Below are 20,531 nucleotides of genomic sequence, written 5' to 3'. Positions count from 1 at the left end.
AGACAAAGAGGAAAAAAGGAAACTGATAGCCATGAAAGTCAGGGAGTCAGAACATTTGACTGAAGCACAACAAAACGAATTGACTCAGCTACTTACAGATTATGAGAATGTGTTTTCGGAAAAACCCGGTGTTATCGAGGGCTACACCTATAACATCGAAGTGGTACCTCACGTTACTTTTTGTCACGCAAACTACACCATCCCGTGGTCAAAGAAGGAGGCAATTACGAAGGAAACAAGAAAAACACTTACAAAGACTTAAGGAAGTTTGCTCAGTAGAGCAACGTTTACATTTGTGTGTAGTAGGTTAAGTTTATAGCGTATTTTTTTGTGAGTAAATGTTCAGATTTTAATGTAATATTGAAAGACAATGAGGCGCACAAGATTAGTGCGATTCAATTTTGCAGATGTTAAGGAATAATAGTATTTTTAAGCAATTGCATTTTGAAGAAAAAAATGAACGTAGGTTTAAGAATATTTTACAAATTTCATGTTGAAAAATGTTTAAAAAAAATTCAACAGCATGTAACGATGAAAGAATTTTTCATTAGTGTGTGCCGGCCGCGGTGGTCTCGCGGTTCTAGGCGCGCCGTCCGGAACCGTGCGACTGCTACGGTCGCAGGTTCGAATCCTGCCTCGGGCATGGATGTGTGTGATGTCCTTAGGTTAGTTAGGTTTAAGTAGTTCTAAGTTCTAGGGGACTGATAACCACAGCAGTTGAGTCCCATAGTGCTCAGAGCCATTTGAACCATTTTTTTTCATTAGTGTGTCATGAATATTTTTGAACTGTAGTAGTAATGCAATTTATGAAATTCAATATTATTAGTGTACATGTCGTTTCATGTATTTATGTCTATACCGATCTTGAAATATGCTCAATCATAATTTACTTAACAATATCAGTGCAGGGTGTACATCACCCAAGGTACCTCATGTGTTGTGGACAAGGTACAAAGCAAATCAGTAAACGCGACTACCGCTAAGCACTGTTAAAATATATTGCCATCTGCTAAGGTAGAGATTTGCACGTATTTGTAGTGTAAACAAAAGTCACAAATCAAACACTAATCTAGGAACTTGCACGCTAGGCCTAGATTATAAAATGTGTACAATAATGAGAGAGGCAAAGTTTTGTTAAGTCGAGCCTGGCTCTGGAGGGCAAGTACGCAATGAATGGGCAGACATGACATGGGGACTTACCTCAGATGAGACGGAAATACAACTGAAATCTGAAGGCAAGTACAACTCTAAGTGGAAAATGAAAAGAGATAATTAGTGCGAGAGACTGGTAAAATCCAGGACGAGCCAAAATCCAGTTCAGACTGAATGAAATACATTAGTGTTTGTGAACTAATCGAAACAGTTACTTTAAGCAGTGTGAAAAACTGTGAAGGTGAAACTGTGATACGGACAGTGAAGTGCTAGTATTGAACGTTCAACAGCGGTGAAGACGCCAAACGCCAATATTACACACGAAAAACTGTGAATTTGCTTATGAATGTGAACTGTTAATGTGAAGCGAACCCACAGTAAATATTTTTGGGACAGACTGTAATTTCAGTGAGTACAACAATGCGAGATTGGAATGCGATGCGTGGACTGTTGCAAAACAGCGACCGCAGAAACGGTGAATGTTTGTGCTAAGCTCGTATTGGGACGCTCACCAGTGCCTGCGAGTGCGGCGAAAACAAATAATTTTGTGAAGACAAAAACTGACGGGTAATGGAAACAGTATTGCATCAAAACTGCATTCACGGGAGAAGGTCCATGTCATGTATTCTGCAAGACAGTGCTAGCTTGACACTCGGAAACTGGCGAAAACTTAACAACAACTGCCGCACTAATAAATTCTTCTTTCCCACTAGCGTAACCATCTGCAGCGGGAAACAAATACGAGTACTACGTTGGTTGTGTGTATGTTTCATGTACTACGTCGGAGATGCGTAGCAGAGCTGACTCCTGCCAACAAGAGCGGGGGGCGAATATCATCCCACTCCGCCACGCCTGGACGAGACAGAAGCGCATCGCCAACGGTGCAGCCGATCAGCTGATTCTGACGTTCCGCGACGGCGAGAGACACGCTGGCGTCGAACGGGCGTTGACCTCTCCGCAGCCGCCGCGAACGCCGAGCACCGAACACACCAACCGACGCCGTCGCGAGCTAAACGCCGCGGCGTAGATCACCAACGACACCGCAATCAATTGTTATAATGACCTCATTTCTTTGCGTAGTGCAACAAAACATTATTTGTAATGTATGCACATCTTGTACTCCAATGACATCCCAGAAACATTTAAGTGAAAGTGACCAAAGCAGTTAGTCTGTCGCTCCGCCGAGGTTTTCCCCAGGTTTCCCTACGGCCGCGCCAAATGGGGAGCGAACAGTTGACACCCCTGGGACTTCAAATATTCCGGACTAACTCGTGGTTGTATACCTTGAACTTCATCTGTATTACAATTTGTGTGCAACACACCTCAGTAATTACAACATACGATGTGACATATGTAAACTGTGAAATAAAAATCTGCGTGTGGACACTGTGGACATGAAAGAGGAAATATTTATGTCAAAAAATACGAAAATTTTTTATGACAAACATTTCGGGGGGCAATATAGCGTCCCGAGTGCTATATTACGAAAATACTTAAAAAACAGTATTTATAAATTGAATAATATATTTTTATCATGTAGCCGTAAAGTAATAATCTCTCTGTACAAGTTTCAAATGCAAAGAAATAATTTATGACAAAATGATCTAAAGAGACGACAAGATACGCTCTTTTGTTAATTTTTTTTAGTGGAGTGCCTCTTTTGTCTTGAATGTGTATAGAGGGACATCTTGCGAGTGCTGGCAAATGTAAGCATATTTGTATGAGTTAAGCATATAATATACTGATTTAATATTATTGTGCACTTTTAATTTGTAAGAGGTGATCCCGATTTCATGTCCGCCTTCCTTGAATTAACCTGCATTCAAGTAATTTACAGTTCAACAATCGCAGCGGCCGATGCCGCCAACGACGCCATTACGTGGCGATAATAACTTATGAAAAATTAGCGGAAGCGGAAAACTCGCCCGCTATTAACATAGTATTAATTTTTCTCCACAGCCGCCCGACGTTGCAGAAAATACTTAGCTTTAAGATTCTTATTTTCAGAACCATAGCCGAGACCCAGAGCCAGGACTATGACTACAATACAATGGTTAACGGAGGTAAGAAAAATACTCTCGCGCGTGTGTGGGCCGCAATTTTAATTAATAACTAAAGATCTTATGCTTTAAAGTGAACTGACTAGCCGAGGAAATTAATATGAAAAGTTTATTACATTGTACAACTTATATGCTCATGTTTTAAGATTCAGCGAGTAACATTCATTAACGTAACAAATAATTTGAAATTAATATTGTTAAAAAGGAGAACTTCAGGAAAGCATTTAACCGTAAAATCAAAATTAAATGAAATATTTTTATTAAGGCCCATCACGTAAGTCGGCAACAATCAAATAATAATAATAACAATAATAATATATATATTAAAATACGACGGCCGACGGACGCGAGATCTCTTTCCACGAGACCAAGCTCCAGTGGTGGCGAAGTGGTGGCCTGCTTGGCCAACGGGTCGACACGTTCGTTTCCTGGAAAGCCGATGTGGCCCGCGGTCCAAACAAACCTCGCTGAACGATCACACTCGGCGAGAGCAAAAACAGCATCTTGAATACCGCGCACCAAAGAATCCCGAGAAAAACACTGGTCGAGTGCTTGCAATCCACTCAGGGAGTCACTGCATATGACAAATGACTCCCCAGGGTAGGAGGATAGGTGAACGAGTGCATGATAAAGAGCAACCAGCTCCGCAGTGAAAGCACTGGTCCCAGAAGGCAGGGAATGCTGCTCAATGTAGTCGCCGTGGATGAAAGCAAACCCAGTGCGTCAATCGACCACAGAACCATCGGTGTAGACTACATCTGCATCGCGAAATGAGGCAAGAAGAGCCAGGAATTGTTGATGAAGACTGGCAGGTGGAACGGAGGACTTGGACTCGCAGGACAAATACAAGCAAAGCGGCAAGCGAGGGAGGGACCAAGGAGGGGTAGAAGAAGAGGGCCAGAAGGATGGAGAAAGGGGAAAGGACTCAAGTGACGAGAGAAGGGAACGAACGCGGACCGCGATCGGAAGAGCCGACCTAGGCCGCCGTCGTGGGGAGTGGAGTGCAGAAGGTGGAAAAAGGAGCCTGTGGTTTGGGTGGTCAGGCGAGGCATGGACGCAGGCGATGTATGACGCAAGCAACTGTTGTCGGCAGAATCATAGGGGAGGGATTCCAGTTTCTACAAGAAGGCTAGTCACCGGACTAGTGTGGAAGGCACCTGTCGCCAGTCTGACCCCACTATGGAGAATCGGGTCGAGTATCTGCAACGTTGAAGGTGCTGCTGAGTCGTACACCACGCTTCCGTAGTCGAGACAGGACTGGAGTAAGGCCTTATAGAGCTGTAGGAGGGCTGTTCATGCAGCCCCCAAACAGTGTGGCTGAGGCAGCGAAGGATGTTGAGGTGCTGCCAGCAACGTTATTTAAGCTCGCGAAGATGAGATGTCCAAGTGAGCTGGGCATCAAACAGCATGCCAAGAAAGCAATGTGTCTCCTCAATATGAAGGAGTTCATTGGCAAGGTAGAGCTCTGGATGGAGGTGGACCGTTCGATGACGACAGAAATGCATCACTCGGGTCTTAGAGCCTGAGAACTGAAAACCATGGTTGGATGCTCAAAAATGTGCCTTATGGATAGCTCACTGCAGCCGCCATTTAGTGACACTGATGCTTGGGGAACTGTAATAAAGACAAAAATCATCGGCATATAGAGAGGAACAGACCAATGAGACCATCACAGCCGCAAGAGCATTAATCGCCACCAAATGACGGGTACACTGAGAACTAAGCCCTGTGGGACACCGTTCTCCTGAATGTGAGCAGAGCTAAAATAAGTTCCAACTCTAACCCGAAAGGAGCGGTTGGAGAGAAAATTCCGAAAATATCGGAAGTGGACCCTGTAAGCCCCATTCGTGCAGTGTAGCAAGGATATGATGGCGCCAGGTGGTATCGTACGTCTTCCAAAGATCAAAGACAACAGCAACTACATGTTCTCGCCGAGTAAAAGCTGTACAAATAGCCAACTCTAGCGAGACTAAATTATCGATCGCTGAGTGGCCCTGACAGAAGCCTCCCCAGAAGCCAGGAGGCCCCGAGCTTCGAGGATCCACATGAGCCGCCGACTCACCATCTGTTCCAGGAGTTCGCACATAACGTTGGTAAGGCTGATAGCTATCAACCACCAACTTATCTGCATCAGGTTTCAGCACCGGAATGGTAACGCTATCCTGCCAACGAGTGGGGAAAACGCCCTCCGTCCAGATGCGCTGAGAGATGACGAAGAAACTGGTTGTTTATTTGGTCTGGCCTTGGAGAGGTATCGGGGCAAGCTGTAAGGGCACTTTGGAACTCCCATTCACTAAACGGGGCGTTGTATCGTTCCCAACGGTGCGTGCGAAACGACACCTGCATACGCTCAGCCTGCTCTTTAATGGCGCGGAATTCTGCGCTGTAGCCTGCTATCACGGAACTACGAGCGAAGCACTCTGCCAGATGTTCGGCGATGGCGATTGGGTCAGTACAATGTGTACCCCGAAGAGAAAGGCAAGGGACAGACGCATCAGGGCGAAAGCCAAAAATGCGCCGAACCCGCGACCACACCTGAGATGGGGAGGTGCGAGAACCTATGATGGCAACAAATCATTCCCAGCAGTCTTGTTTGCACCGCCGGATTAACCGCCTAGCCCGGGTCCACAGCTGTTTAAAGGCAACCAGATTCTTAGGGTACTTTAAGAACGGGGGACAGTTGCCTCGGCAGCAGAAAATATGGCCATAGTGACCTCATCCACTGCCAAATCAATGTCACCAGGAAGCGGAGCAATGGTCGTAGTAGCTGAAGTGTAAGCTGCCCAATCAGCTCCACAGAGAGACCGTCGTGGCAGCTGGTCAGGGGGTTGGGAATAAAGAAGAGAAACCAGGATAGGAAAGTGATCGCTATCACAGAGGTCGTCATGGACCCTCCAACCGAAGTATGGAAGAAGACCTGGGCTACTAAGAGAGGTGAATGGCCGAGTATGTGCCATGAGTCAAGCTAAAATATGTGGGAGCACCAGTGTTAAGGAGGCAAATGTCCTGCTGTGCCAAGAGAGCCTCAACATTCCTACCCTGGCCCGAGATCTGGGCCCCACCCCATAAAGGGTGGTGGGCATTAAAGACCCCCAAAAGGAGGAATGACGGGGGGAGCTGGACGAACAAGGCAGCTAGGTCAGCAAGAGGGACAACCTCATCTGGGGGAAGGTAGAGGGAACAGATTGTAAGCTCCATTCCTGCCCGGATTCTAACAGCCATAGCCTCGAGAGCCATGTGAAGTGGCACTGGGAACAGTGGCAAGAACATAAACACAGACACCGCCAGACACCCTGTCGTATTCTACGCGGTTCTTATAGCAACCCTGGTAGCCACAGAGGGAGGGGGTCCGCCAAACAGGAAACCAGGTTTCCTGTAGGGCCAGACAAGTGGCAGGGAAGATGCACAAAAGCTGTTTCAACTCAGCAAGGTGGTGGAAAAACCACAGCAATTCCATTGAAGGATAATGGTATCCGACTGAAGACATGAAAGAACATGGGGGGGGGGGGGGGGGGATAGGTCACGCCTTAAAAGCGCTCGCCGCCACCGATTACGAAGTAGCCCTATCAACTTCCATAGGAGCTGCGGGTCGAGCAACATCTAGCTCCTGAGTGGACACTAGATGCTCCACATCATCTTCAGGTGCAGTGGTGAACTCCTTTTCTGTCTCTATGTCCTCCTCCTTTTGCTTTTTCTTCTTTTTGGTAAGGTCCCATTTGTCCTTCTGTTTATCAGGCTGGGTGGGCATTTCCGACCCAGTCTCATGGACCGAGGAAGACCTGGAAGCCCTACGGCCCTCAGGTGGTGGCTTTTTCAGCCACTGGCTGACATCTGGAGGGGCAGTAACCGTGGAAGGGAGTGCACCAAGCGACCCCTTCCGCGTGAGGGGAGCTTGAGGTAGCGGGCGCTTCTCCGGCGCAGAGGTGGGGACTGAAGTGCCCAGATCAGGAGGGGTTGTTACTCCCGATGTTGATAACGGGGGAGCAATGGAAGAGGGTGTTCCAACTACCAGGGGGGCAGGAATAGACGGCCAGGCTGGAGGGCCCACAAAAAGCGGCCGAGCTTGGGGGCTCATTGGCAGGGATGGCGACATCAAAGCTGCTGCAGCATATGTCGATGAAATGCGCACAGGGTGAAGTCAGTCGTACTTGCGTTTAGCCTCTGTGTAAGTGATCCTGTACAAGGTCTTATACTCAATCTTCCGTTCTTTTTGATGAACTGTGCAGTCTGACAAGCAAGGTGAATGTTTCTGTCCGCAGCTGACACAAACAGGGGGCGGCGAACATGGAACGTTGGTGTGGGAGGCACGTCCACAATCACTACAGGTAGGGTTGGCGTCACATCTCGATGACATATGCCCAAACCTATAGTACTTAAAGCAGCACATGTGAGGAGGGACATAAGGCTTAACATCACATCGAAATATCATCACCTTGACCTTCTCGGGTAGGGTGTCACCCTCGAAGGCCAAGATGAAGGCGCGGTAGCGACCCTACTATCTTTAGGTCCCTTGAAGATACGCCGTACAAAGTGGACACCGCGGCGTTCCAGATTTGCACGAAGCTCGTCGTCAGACTGCAACAACAGGTCACAATGAAAAATAAGTCCCTGAACCATTTGAGGCTCTAATGAGGCATAATGGAGACTGCAACATCACCGAGCTTGTCACAAGCAAGCAATGCCCATGACTGTGTTGGGGATGCTGTCTGTATGAGGACTGCTCCAGACCATTTTAGGCATGCCCTCAACTTCTCCAAACTTGTCCTCTAAGTTTTCCACAAAAAACTGAGGCTTTGTGGTCAGAAATGAATCCCCATCTGTTCAGCTGCAAACCAGAAATCGAAGAGAATACTCACCAGGTAATTTAGATCGCCGTTCCTCCCCTGGTGTGGGCAGGGAAGGGAACAATTGGGGGTCATACTTTAAAGCATTGAACTTTCCTTTCTTAGAGACTCGTGCTTGCGCACTATTCGTATTTCTTCTCATGGTGGTCCCACGAGCAGCTAGGGAAAGGAATGTCTACCCAGACAGAGCCTCACTTGCCTGGGTAAGCCTAATACAACTGGGGGGCGGCAAGTTCCCCAGAGGTCGCCCGCTAGCAACTGTTCTATCTCAACAGCCATGCGTCTCCTCGGCGCGCAGCACACCTTCAGATTGAGGTTTTGTTTTATAGAAGTTTATACCATCCTCGCGACCCAGGCAGTTAAGTCAAGACCCCTGGTCTCTGTACCGTACAACGTTCCACTGTCGCGCCTTACGGTGGTCGTTGAAGCACGCTCAGAGCTTACAGTATTGAGGACTGGTGGCGCTTCCCAGTTCCCAGCTCAGGGACCCTGGGGTCGCCAAGCCCGTACCCAGCAACTAAATGCTGAGCCCCCTGAGGGTTGTACAAATTGTAAATACCATTTCGCTCCCTGTGTTTTACCCCTGCCACCTTCAGAATTTGAAAGAGAATTCTGTCTATATTGTGAAAAATTGTCTCTAAGTCTACAAATGCTAGAAAAGTAGGTTTGCCTTTCCTTAATCTCCTAAGATAAGTCGTAGGGTCAGTATTGCCTCACATGTTCCAAAATTTCCACGGAATCCAAATTAATGTTCCCCAAGGTCGGCTTCTACCAGTTTTTCCAGTCGTCTGTAAAGAATTAGTGTCCGTATTTTGCAGCCGTGACTTATTAAACTGATAGTTCGGTAATTTTCACACCTGCCAGCACTTGCTTTCTTTGGGATTGGAATTATTATATTCTTGATGTCTGCGGGTATTTCTCCTGTCCCATACATCTTGCCCACCAAGGCTATCAGTAGTTCTAATGGAATGTTATCTACTCCAGGGGCCTTGTTTCGAGTTAGGTCTTCCAGTCAAATTCTTCACACAGTATCATATCTTTAATTTCATCTTCACCTACGTCCTCTTCCATTTTCATAATATTACCCTCGAGTACATGGCCCTTGTACAGACTCTCTATACAGGGTGGTCCCTTGATAGTGACCGGGCCAAATATCTCACGAAATAAACATCAAACGAAAAAACTACTGGTTTCCCCCTTCAAGCTAGACAAGTTTCGTTCTTTGTAGTTTTTCGTTTGACGCTTATTTCGTGAGATATTTGGCAGGGTCACAATCAGTGAACCACCCTGTATATTCCTTCCACCTTTCTGCTTTCCCTTCTTTGCTTGGAACCGGTTTTTCCATCTGAGATCTTGATATTCATACAAGTGGTTCTCTTTTCTTCAAAGGTCTCTCTAATTTTCCTGTAGGCAGTGTATCTTACCCATAGTGAGACATGCCTCTACATCCTTACATTTGTCCTGTAGCCATCCCTGCTTAGCCATTTTGCACTTACTGTCGATCTCATGTTTGAGACGTTTGTATTCCTTCTCGCCTGCTTCATTTACTGCATATTTATAGTGTCTCCTTTTAGCGATTAAGTTCAATATCTCTTCTGCTGCCCAATGATTTCTACTAGCCCTACTGGGTGTTGTGTGATGTCCTTAGGTTAGTTAGGTTTAAGTAGTTCTAAGTTCTAGGGGACTGATGACCATAGCTGTTAAGTCCCATAGTGCTCAGAGCCATTTTTCTACTAGTCCTCGTCTTTTTACCTAATTGATCTCTAAAGGCTACCTATTCGTCTTCTGCTGTATTTCTTTCCCCTGTTCTTGTCAATCGTTCCGTAATGCTCTTTGTGAAACTCTCTACAGCCTCTGGTTACTACAGTTTATCCAGGTCCCATCTCCTTAAATTCCCACCTTTTTCCAGTTTCTTCAGTTTTAATCTACAGTTCATAACCAATACATTGTAGTCAGAGTCCACATCTGACCCTGGAAATGTCTTACAATTTAAAACCTTGTTCCTAAATCTCTGTCTTACCATTATATAACCTGTCTGAAACCTTCCAGTCTCCAGGCCTCTTCCACGTATATAACCTTCTTTCATGATTTTTAAACCAAGTTTTAGCTATGATTAAGTTATTCTCTGCGCCAAATTCTACCAGGTGGTTTCCTCTTTCATTCCTTACCCCCATTCCATATTGACCTACTACTTTTCCTCTTCTTCTGTTTCGTGCTATCTAATTCCAGTGACCCATGACTATTAAATTTTCGTCTACCTTCACTATCTGGATAATTTTTTTTATCTCTTCGTACATTTCTTTATTCTCTTCGTCATCTGCGGAGCTAGTTGGCATGTAAACTTTTACTACTGTAGTGGGCGTGGGCTTCGTGTCTATCTTGGCTACAATAATGCGTTCACTATGCTGTTAGTAGTAGCTTACCGGTGCTCCTATTTTTTATTCATTATTAAACCCACTCCTGCATTAGCTTTAAATGATTTTGCAGTTATAACTCTGTATTCTTATTCCCCCTGCCACCGAACTGCACTAATTCACACTATAACTTTATCCTATCCATTTCCGTTTTTAAATTTTCTAACCTACCTGCCCGATTAAGGGATCTGACATTCCACGCTCCGATCCGTAGAATGACAATTTTGTTTCCCGTGATAACGACAGCCTCCTGAGTAGTCCCCTCCCGGAGATCCGAATGGGGGATTATTTTACTTCAGGAATATTTTACCCAGAAGGACACCATCATTTAATCATACAGTAAAGCTGCATGCCCTCGGGAAAAATTACGGCTGTCGTTTCTCCTTGCTTTCAGCCGTTCGCAGTACCAGCACAGCAAGGCCATTTTGGTTAATGTTACAAGGCCAGATCAGTCTTGGTTGGTTGGTTGTTTGGCAGAAGAGACCAAACAGCAAGGTTATCGTTCTCATAGGATTAGGTAAGGATGGGGAAGGAAGTCGGCCGTGCCCTTACAAAGGAACCATCCCGGCATTTGCCTCTAGCGATTTAGGGAAATCTCTGAAAACCTAAATCAGGATGGCCGGAAGCGAATTCGAGTAGATCAGTCAATCATCCAAACTGTTGCCCCTGTAACTACTGAAAAGGCTGCTGCCCCTCTTCAGGAACCACACGTTTGTCTGGCCTCTCAACAGTTACCCAACCTTCGTGGTTGCACCTACAGAACGGCTATCTGCATCGCTGAGGCACGCAAGCTTCCTCACGAACGGTAAGGTCCATAGTTCATCGGCCAGTCGTATAACAAAGGAGAAAAAAGCATATGAAAATATACTAAAGCCTCGGATTAAAACTAATTTGCAGGAAGTATAATGACCGATAACGGGTAATAAAAATCAGTATTTAAACGTAATTTGCATGTGTGTTTCCGTCCACGGATATTGTAGAATGTGTGGTTTGCGGCTGTGCACGCATAAAAACGTATATATTTTATCAAAAGAATTGTAGCTACTACGAAATCAGCAGTCACAAACTTCGTAATAAAATCTTCTAAGGCTTCCAGCCGCGTCATGTGGCCAATATCCACGAGCTTAGGAAAGAGCTCTCCTCGGCCATTGTCAAGTGGTAAATGATTTGCTGCGTCGCCGTTACCTCGCCGTTATATGGTCACACTGGTGTCTGTACGTCGTTGGTGCCCTTTCCTCGACGAATGTGTTAATGTTTTCGTCCCTCGCGATGACCGGGTACCAGGCTTTGCTAAGCTGCAGATCGCTGCAACCGTCATGTCAGTGTGGCTGCTACTACGTCGCCCAAACAGTACGTACGAACTGTGGAGCAACGCCTACGCAGTCTGAAAAATCAGCCATGGCAGAACACGCTTTAGAAAATCGACACTGAATTCTGTTTGAGAAACATCTGTCGTTATGAGGACGAAGGGATTTTGGGATAGTGATATAAAGCAATCTATAGAAATAAAAATAAAAAAAACACTATCAATAAGGACGGCGGTTTGCAGCTAAGCATAGCCTGAGACCTGGACATCGCGAGGTTGAAGCGGGCGCGATGGAGGCGTGACAAAAAACGTTACCACGTATGGCGAGGAAGCGAGCACGAGGCCCACGAGAAAGACAGGCCGCGGCGGTTACACCACGAAGGTAGACCTGAACTCCCTCACTCGCTTAGCTCAGCAGGCAAAATGCATTTCTCGACCTGTTAATTCGCAACTGGGCGTGTACGTACTAACGAGAATTGCATCTTCCATTGGAATCTGTTATTATGAAATCTTGCTGATAAACAGTACAACAAAATTTCATTTAAGATCAATACTCGATATAAATGGTATAACTGCCTGTTTACAGCATTTAGTATCTTCAGCGTAACAGTCATCATTTAATAGAAGAAGAGGTGCCTTATGCAACTGATGATCATTTTGGCATGATTTAATTTTATTGTACCCCAGTACAGTCGTAACAAATTATAAGTAGGCCTATGGAATTCCAATCCTTGTAGGACTAATAACAGTGAGATTCAATAATATCGGATTCCAGTAGAAGGTGCAGTTCTCGTTTGTACGAACACACCTAGTTGCGAGTTAACAGGTGTGGGATCGTAGTTTGCCGAATTGAGCGAGCGAGCGAACTCAGGCCTAACTTCGTGACGTTCGCGCCACGACCTGTGTTTCTCGTAGGTCTCGAAGAGAGCACCAGTGACGTCACGGCGAGACCACGGCGAGACTGCATTCATTTACTACTTGACAACGGCTGAGGAGAGCTCAGTAGAAAGTTAGCGATCGTTATTAAAGTTAATAAATCCATCAATAAGTCTACACGAGCATTTATGCTGAAAAGAGCAGACAAGCATTTGTTACCATCCTACTTGGACAATGGATGGACACCATTTAGTTCCAATATGATGAAAGTACAGGAATTGTGGGCCTGGTTTAAACAGACTAAATTGCGCTCTAGAGAGATACACGCCGAGCAAATGGATAAAGGACGAATAGGACCGACGGTGGTTTAATAACAAAATTCGGGAAATACTGAGTAACCAGAGGTTGTTGCATTCTCGGTTCAAAAAATAACACGGAAATGTCGTTAGGCAAAATTAGTAGAAATTCGTGCGTATGTAAAAAATCGATGCTCGAAACATACAACACTTCCATATGTCATACATACTCCACAAGCCATCTTATGGTACAAGGTGGATGGTATCACATACCACTACTAGTCATTTGCTTTCCTGTTCCACTCGTACACGGAGTGAGGGGAAAGCGACTGTCTATAAGAGACTGTATAAGCCCAAATTATCTCAATTTATCTTAGTTGTCCTTGCGCGAAATGTATATTGGCAGCAGTATAATAGTTCCGCAGTCAGCTTCAAATGCTAGATATCTAAATTTTCTCAATAATACCTCCGGAAGAAAACATCTTCCCCTCCAGGGAAGCCCCGAAGCATGCCTATAATACTTGCATGCTGATGGAACGTAACTGTAACAAATATAGCAGCACGCCTCTGAATCGCTTTGATATGTTCGTTGAAACCGACCTAGTGGGGATTCCAAACACTAGAGCAGTATTCAAGAATGGGTCGCACCAGTGTTCTATACGCTGCCTCTTTTATAGGTGAGCTACACTTTCCCAAAATTCTCCCAATAAAACGAAGTCACACATTCACCTTCCCACCAACCTGACGCATTCATTCTACTTCACATCCCTCTTCTATTTATGCCTACATATTCTATCGTTGCGACTGTGTCTAGCAGCACACTACTAATGCTGTATTCGAAAGTTGCAGGATAGTTTTACCTACTCATCTGCATTTTGCTATATGTACAGCAAGCTGACATTCGTCACACCAAATAGAAATTCTATCTGCCTTCTGTATCCTCCAACAATCACTCAACGACGGTATTTTCCCATATACTACAGTATCATCAGCAAACAGTCGGAGATTGCTGCTCATCTTAAATGTCAAAACATTTATGTACGTAGAGAATTGCACTTCCCTGGGACCTCCTGACGATGCTCTTGTCTCAGGTCAGGCGCGGCTCGTGGTTCCCCTACTGTGGAAAGTACCATTACAAATCAGTCTGTCACCGCAACCAAGATTTCTGGAGAGGGGGGGGGGGGTAAAACCACACACTATCAAAACATTAAGATCTAACTCGAAACAAGGCCCTGGGAGTAGACAACATTCGATTAGAACTACTGATAGCCAGTCCTGACAAAACTGGTGAGCAAGATGTACGGGACAAGTGAAATACCCTCAGACTTCAAGGAGAATGTAATAATTCCAATCCCAAAGAAAACAGGTGTTGACAGGTGTGAAAATTACCGAACTATCAGTTTAATAAATCACGGCTGCAAAATACTAAAAAGAATTCTTTACAGACGAATGGAAAAACTAGTAGAAGCCGGCCTAGGGGAAGATCAGTTTGGATTCCGTAGAAATATTGGAACTCTTGAGGCAATACTGACCCTACGACTTATCTTAGAAGCTAGATTAAGGAAAGGCAAACCTACGTTTCTAGCGTTTGTAGACTTAGAGAAAGCTTTTGACAATGTTGACTGGAATACTCTTTCAAATTCTGAAGGTGGCAGGGGTAAGATACATGGATCGAAAGGCTATTTACAACTTGTACAGAAACCAGAATGAGTTATAAGAGTCGAGGGGGCATGAAAGGGAAGCAGGGGTTGGGAAGGGAATGAGACAGGGTTGTAGCCTACCCCCGATGTTATTCAATATGTATATTGAGCAAGCAGTAAAGGAAACAAAAGAAAAATTCGGAGTAGGAATTAAAATCCATGGAGAAGAAATAAAAACTTTGAGGTTAGCCGATGACATTGTAATTCTGTCGGAGACAGCAAAGGACCTGGAAAAGCAGCTGAACGGAATGGACAGTGTCTTGAAAGGAGGATGTAAGACGAACATCAAAAAAGCAAAACGAGGATAATGGAATATAGTAGAATTAAATCGGGTGATGCTGAGGGAATTAGATTCGGAGTAAATGAGTTTTGCTATGCCCTGTGGGAAGCATGTCAAGGAGGAGCCAAGAACCTTACAATGTACGGAGTGGGGCAATATCGTTTTCAATGTTATACACCAGCAAATTTTGATTTTACAGATGTGCACTTTTGTCAGACTGCCTTTAGTCTGGTTGTTTTGTTTTTATTTCAAAGACAAGTAATTCCTTTTTTTAGTTTTATAAATCTTATTGTCATTACCTGCTCCGTTTGAATTTAAGCCCACACGGAATTGATTGTTAGTGGCACAAAAGCTTTTTGAACAGTTTGTGTAAGAGTGGCAGTCAAATGAAAATCGAACACCCGTCACAACACTACCATGGAATGGTTCCATTCAAAAGTAAACGTCACACGCATTAAGATATTTACCCCATTGGTAGATGAGACTATCAATTCCTGTTTCGCAGAACGCGGCCGGTCGCTTACCGATCCACAACCACATCCTCTCTTGCGCTTCCTAGTCCGACTGAGACCGAAGTGCATGCATGTCTTTCTTCGGGTATCTACAGATGAGAAAATCACTCTGTGTGAAATATCCAGGCTGTACGTAGGATGCTGCGGTGTTTCCTAACCAAATCATTGAAGTGTGGGGACGGGTGTTATCGTGCAACAGGTTGATACCGTCCGAGAGAATTCCGACAACCCGAGAGCAAATAGCAAAGCCACCAGTGGAAACATCCGAAATCTCCTTCGCCAAAGTGATCCAAAGCTGTTCACTCAAGTTCCGTTGAAGTCGTGACACACTTCTTCGATTGTAGGGGCCCTCTGAACGTAGAGTTCGTCGAGCGTGGAACCACAATCAACGTGCAGCGCTATGAAGTCACTTTGCAGAAACTGCGAGGTGCCATAAAGTCAAATCGCTTGAGGAAGATGAGCAGAGGGTCATTACAGTCTAAGATGAAGGTCATCATGAACTTACCAGAACTTCTATAAACATCTTTGGATTTCTTTGCGAGGAGATGTGGGATGTTGCTATTGTTGGCTTTGCCATTTTCCCTTGTGCTGTCGGAATCTTCCTGTTGCATGCTAATGCCCGCCCCCACATTGCCAATCGGACAAAGGCTACGCTTTAGCACTTTGGTCGGAAAGCACTCCAACACCCTCGATACAGCCCACATCTTTCACTGTGTGATTTTCACATCCTTGGTGACCGGAAGAAAGATTTTGATTTCAGTCAGACGAGGAAATGCAAGTGAGGGTGCGGTTGTGGATCCATCAGCGGTCGACCGCGTCCTACGAACAGGAGTCGATTATCTCGTCTCGTCTCGTATCACGGGTGGTGATTAATTTGAATGGAACCATTCCGTGGTCGCTTTGTGGCAGATGTTGGGTTTTCATTTGACTAGTTGGTGCTGGAACTTATGAACATATTAACATTTGGTTGCAAACCCAGCCCCGAAATTGGTGGGAGAAGGAATCAGAATTGCCTTTATAACTACTTTGACGGCGATTCTGTGAGCGATCGGGAAGTGCAATTTGCTTCATACTACAGTGACAGCCGGAATCTCTCGTTTATAGTCACACTTCACACATCAGCTGTTGATGAGGTGAACTCCGTTCTGGATGTCCCAAGTCACTCTAGACCTCGACACCAATTACGCATCAAAATTGTCGCTTCATTGTTTGCTTACCTGGTAGATTGTGATCAGTGTTCCCCGGATCTCGAGCTCGGCTATCTCGACGAGATAGCACGGTGAGGCGACCAGGACAATACACTGCGCGATGGCGCCGATGACGCGGGACAGCATCAACTCCCAGGGTTGCGTGGCGAAGATCTGGATCAGCCAGAGCGCCGAGTGGGGGAACACAGTGAACAGCAACATCCGCTTGCGGCCCACGATGTCAACCAGGTGGCCGATGAAGAGCATGGGGAACACCATGGAGAGGGAGCTGGACGCGATGATCCAGGAGGCCTCGTCTTCGGTGGTAGGGATGTGTGACGAGTTGGAGGTGAGTCGCGGCAGCACCGGCGCTCCCCAGCCCAGGAAGGCACCGAACGTCACGTAGCCCAGCGTCGCTGCGGATGTACAGCCTTGTTACAAGTGCTTATAGGAAAGGCTGCAACTCTTAATTTAAAAGGAAAAGTGTCTAGTACAACACTGGACATGATGGATAGCAGTATGAATTCGAACACGTACGTCCAAGAACAAGCAAAGAAGCGCTACTAGCAGCAAAAAGACGAGAACGTATCGTTAAAGAAGCCCAAGTAAACAACAATTAGAAGGACGTGACAACTTCAATCAGTGTGCCAATGTCATTGTTGGGAAAGAGAGGTACATCGATGTTTCCAGATGCAGTTTCGGTGAGTTATGTTGATTGAGTAATCTCTGCTTAAGTGAACTTAGTGTTGCGTACGGATTTTTTCGTTTTTAGCCTTAACGTCTTCTGACTGGTACAATACTACCTGTGTCAGTTTCCCGTGCCAGCCCTTTCATAACAGAGCAGCACCCTATGCCCTCAACTATACGCTGAATATTTTCAAATGTACGTTTTCCCCTACAGTACCACGGAAGTTACGTGCTGATTTCTCAACATATGTCCTATCATCTATTCCTTCATCTCTTTAGTGTTTTCCATATATTCCTTTCGTTGTCAACACAGTGGGGGACCTCATTTTTTATCTTATCAGTTTGCTAAGTTTTCAACCTCCTTCTCCAACCCCAAGTCACAAACGCTTCGATTCTCTTCTTTTCCGTTTTTTTTTTGCAGTTCGTGAGTCACTTCTATAAAATGCTGTCGTCGAGACTTATACTCTCAGAATTTTACTACCCAAATTAAGGGGTGTTTGACACTAGTAGACACTTTTTTTGTTGAAATTCTCTATTTACCTGCACTAGACTGCTGCTTATATCCTTCTTGCTTCTGTTATTTTGCTTCGAAGGAAGCAGGATTCCCTTATTTCATCTATTACATGGTCTGCAGTTTTGGTGTTACATTTACTGGTAATGACATTTTTCATTCTCCTCATTACTTTGGTCTTTCTTCTGTTTACTGTCAGTCACTATTCTGTGTTCATTAGACTATCCCACTCAACAGATGCTGTAATTCTTTCTCACATTCACTAATGACACCGATGTCATCAGCAAATCAGTAATGGTTCAAATGGCTCTGAGCACTATGGGACTCAACTGCTGTGGTCATTAGTCCCCTAGAACTTAGAACTACTTAAACCTAACTAACCTAAGGACATCACAAACATCCATGCCCGAGGCAGGATTCGAACCTGCGACCGTAGCAGTCGCACGGTTCCGGACTGCGCGCCTAGAACCGCGAGACCACCGCGGCCGGCAAATCAGTAATGACGCGGGGTAAATCAATAAGTGAATCCCACAACGGTCAATTTTTTGATCCACCACTGTTCCTTATATACGTGAAAGACCTTCCTCTTAACATTCATCAAGCGGATTGCTACTTTTTGCAGACGATATTAATATTACAAGAAGTCCCATTAGAGAGCAAGCAACAGGAGAGATTGTTATTTATGTTTCTGAAAGTATTATCAAGTGAGCCTCTTCAAGAAATAGAGTCGTACCAACAACTGAAGTAGCACATGGACATAAGCCGGTAAACAGGGTAGAATCTCCAAATTTGTGGTTGCACATATTGGTGAAAACTTGAACTGGAAGAAGCACATTACTGAGATGTCAAACGATTAAGTTCAGTTACTTTTGCTATTTGGATAATTGTTAGTCTTGGAAACAAACGAATGAACCTCCTGAAATATTTTGCTTATTTCCACTAAATAAGGTCGTATGGAATAATTTTCTGGGGTAATTCACCACTTAAAAAGAAAGTGTTGATAACTCAAAAACGAGCTGTACAAATAATAAGTGCTACCTACCCACGGTCAAGATTTAAGTACCTCTTCGAGGAGCTAGGCATTTTAACTACACCGTCGCAATGTATCATTCGCTACTGAAGTTCCTCATGATTAATCCATTCCACTATGAGAAGAATAGTGATGTCCATACCTGCAACTACAGACGAAAAAATAGCCTTTATTACCTATCATCAAAGCTGACATTGTCCAATAACAAAGTGCCTCATAGATAGCTAATCAAGTTGGAAATGTAAACTAAAATAATTTTTCCTAGAGAACTCCTATTCGACGGACGAATTTTTATTTACAAATGGTAATCTGTAAAAAAAGGGGGTAGTTTTTTAATATAGGTGGAAAGGTAAATCTAAAAAAAAAAAAGTGTTCGTTGACGTTAACGGCCGGCCGTGGTGGCCGAGCGGTTCTAGGCGCTACAGACTGGAACCGCGCGACCGCTACAGTCGCAGGTTCGAATCCTGCCTCAGGCATGGATGTGTGTGATGTCCTTAGGTTAGTTAGGTTTAAGTAGTTCTAAGTTCTAGGGGACTGATGACCTCAGATGTTAAGTCCCATAGTACTCAGAGCCATTTTGTTTTACGTTAACGATTATCGCGTATACATATCTTGTAAAAGATATAGTTCAAATGATCTATGGAACATTTAACTAACTAACTAAGCAAGCAACTCTTATCACTGACATCCTTTCACCCTGAATTTTAATCGCATTTTTATGGAAGCCGTAACTGATAACTGTGACGTTGGAAAGAGACCACTACATGGCCGGGATGTGACTTGGAATGGTTGGGTTCTCAGGGTGTCGCACCGCTGTAATGTGTGCACATCGGTGAAACGATTGGTTCCGAGAAAAGAAGCCTTTGGAAAGGACTGTACATAGCTTATGGTGTTTTTAGATTGAGGAAGAAGATACGCTACTGGTTGAAACCTCTCAGGATGATTCGTATTTAACTGCTCTACAACTCCGTGAACGAACACGTTTGACTGGAAAATGTCATGTCGTTTTGTCGGCGACAGAAATTAGCCTGAAGGTCCCTGCGGAGTGACCCTTCAAAGAACATTATTTGAGAGGACAACATTATGTTCCATCATGCTTGAGCTGTATCAAACCGTAGTAATGATTTAAGGTAGACAGAACTTTATGAGAATCTGGGATAATCACTGTGGAACGAAACAGGATACTGAAATAGTACGGAAGGAAGAGATGCGTTTGAAGTTCTCCAAGGCCGTAGATATTGCGATAATGAACACCACAGTAGGCATTTCATCTGAGGAGGAATGGACATCTTTAAAAAGGATACTGGCAGAAGCTGGACGGACAAACAGAGGTACAAGGAAGGTACCTGCGAAGAAACCTTGGATAACAGAAGAAATACTTGACATGCTTCCCAGAATCAAATTAAGAATAATTCTCTTATCGCCGTTCTGACCAAGGTTTTCGAGAAATTTCCCTTGGTTGTAAGGCAAATGCTGGAACTTGAAATCAATTTTGCCCCTTACTAGCTTGGCTGGTATTATGCTGAAAAGTCGCTGACTCTCCAATGAGTAATCACTCTAACAGCCATTTGCGGTAATGAATGGAAACACAAAAAAGGAAACAGATCATATAACTTAGTACCACAATGGTTACTTACACCGACGACACTCCTGCCCTCCTAGCTGAGTCTCTACTG

At 44.8% G+C, this 20,531-nt stretch overlaps 1 protein-coding gene across 1 annotated transcript in view; it reads right to left on the bottom strand.

Moving 5' to 3' along the window:
* LOC126259863 (facilitated trehalose transporter Tret1-like) overlaps window positions 1-20,531 on the bottom strand; it is an 88,627-nt gene that overhangs the window by 47,579 nt on the left and 20,517 nt on the right. The window contains exon 2 of the mRNA XM_049956921.1: window positions 16,658-17,043. Within this exon, the coding sequence (XP_049812878.1) occupies window positions 16,658-17,043 (386 nt within the window). The remainder of the gene's footprint in view (window positions 1-16,657; window positions 17,044-20,531) is intronic.

Source organism: Schistocerca nitens, chromosome 5 (genome assembly GCF_023898315.1).
Source record: "Schistocerca nitens isolate TAMUIC-IGC-003100 chromosome 5, iqSchNite1.1, whole genome shotgun sequence".
Classification (NCBI taxonomy): Eukaryota; Metazoa; Arthropoda; class Insecta; order Orthoptera; family Acrididae; genus Schistocerca; species Schistocerca nitens.
The sequence above is the reverse complement of the archived record's forward strand: the minus strand, read 5'-3'. Positions and strand labels throughout refer to the sequence as shown.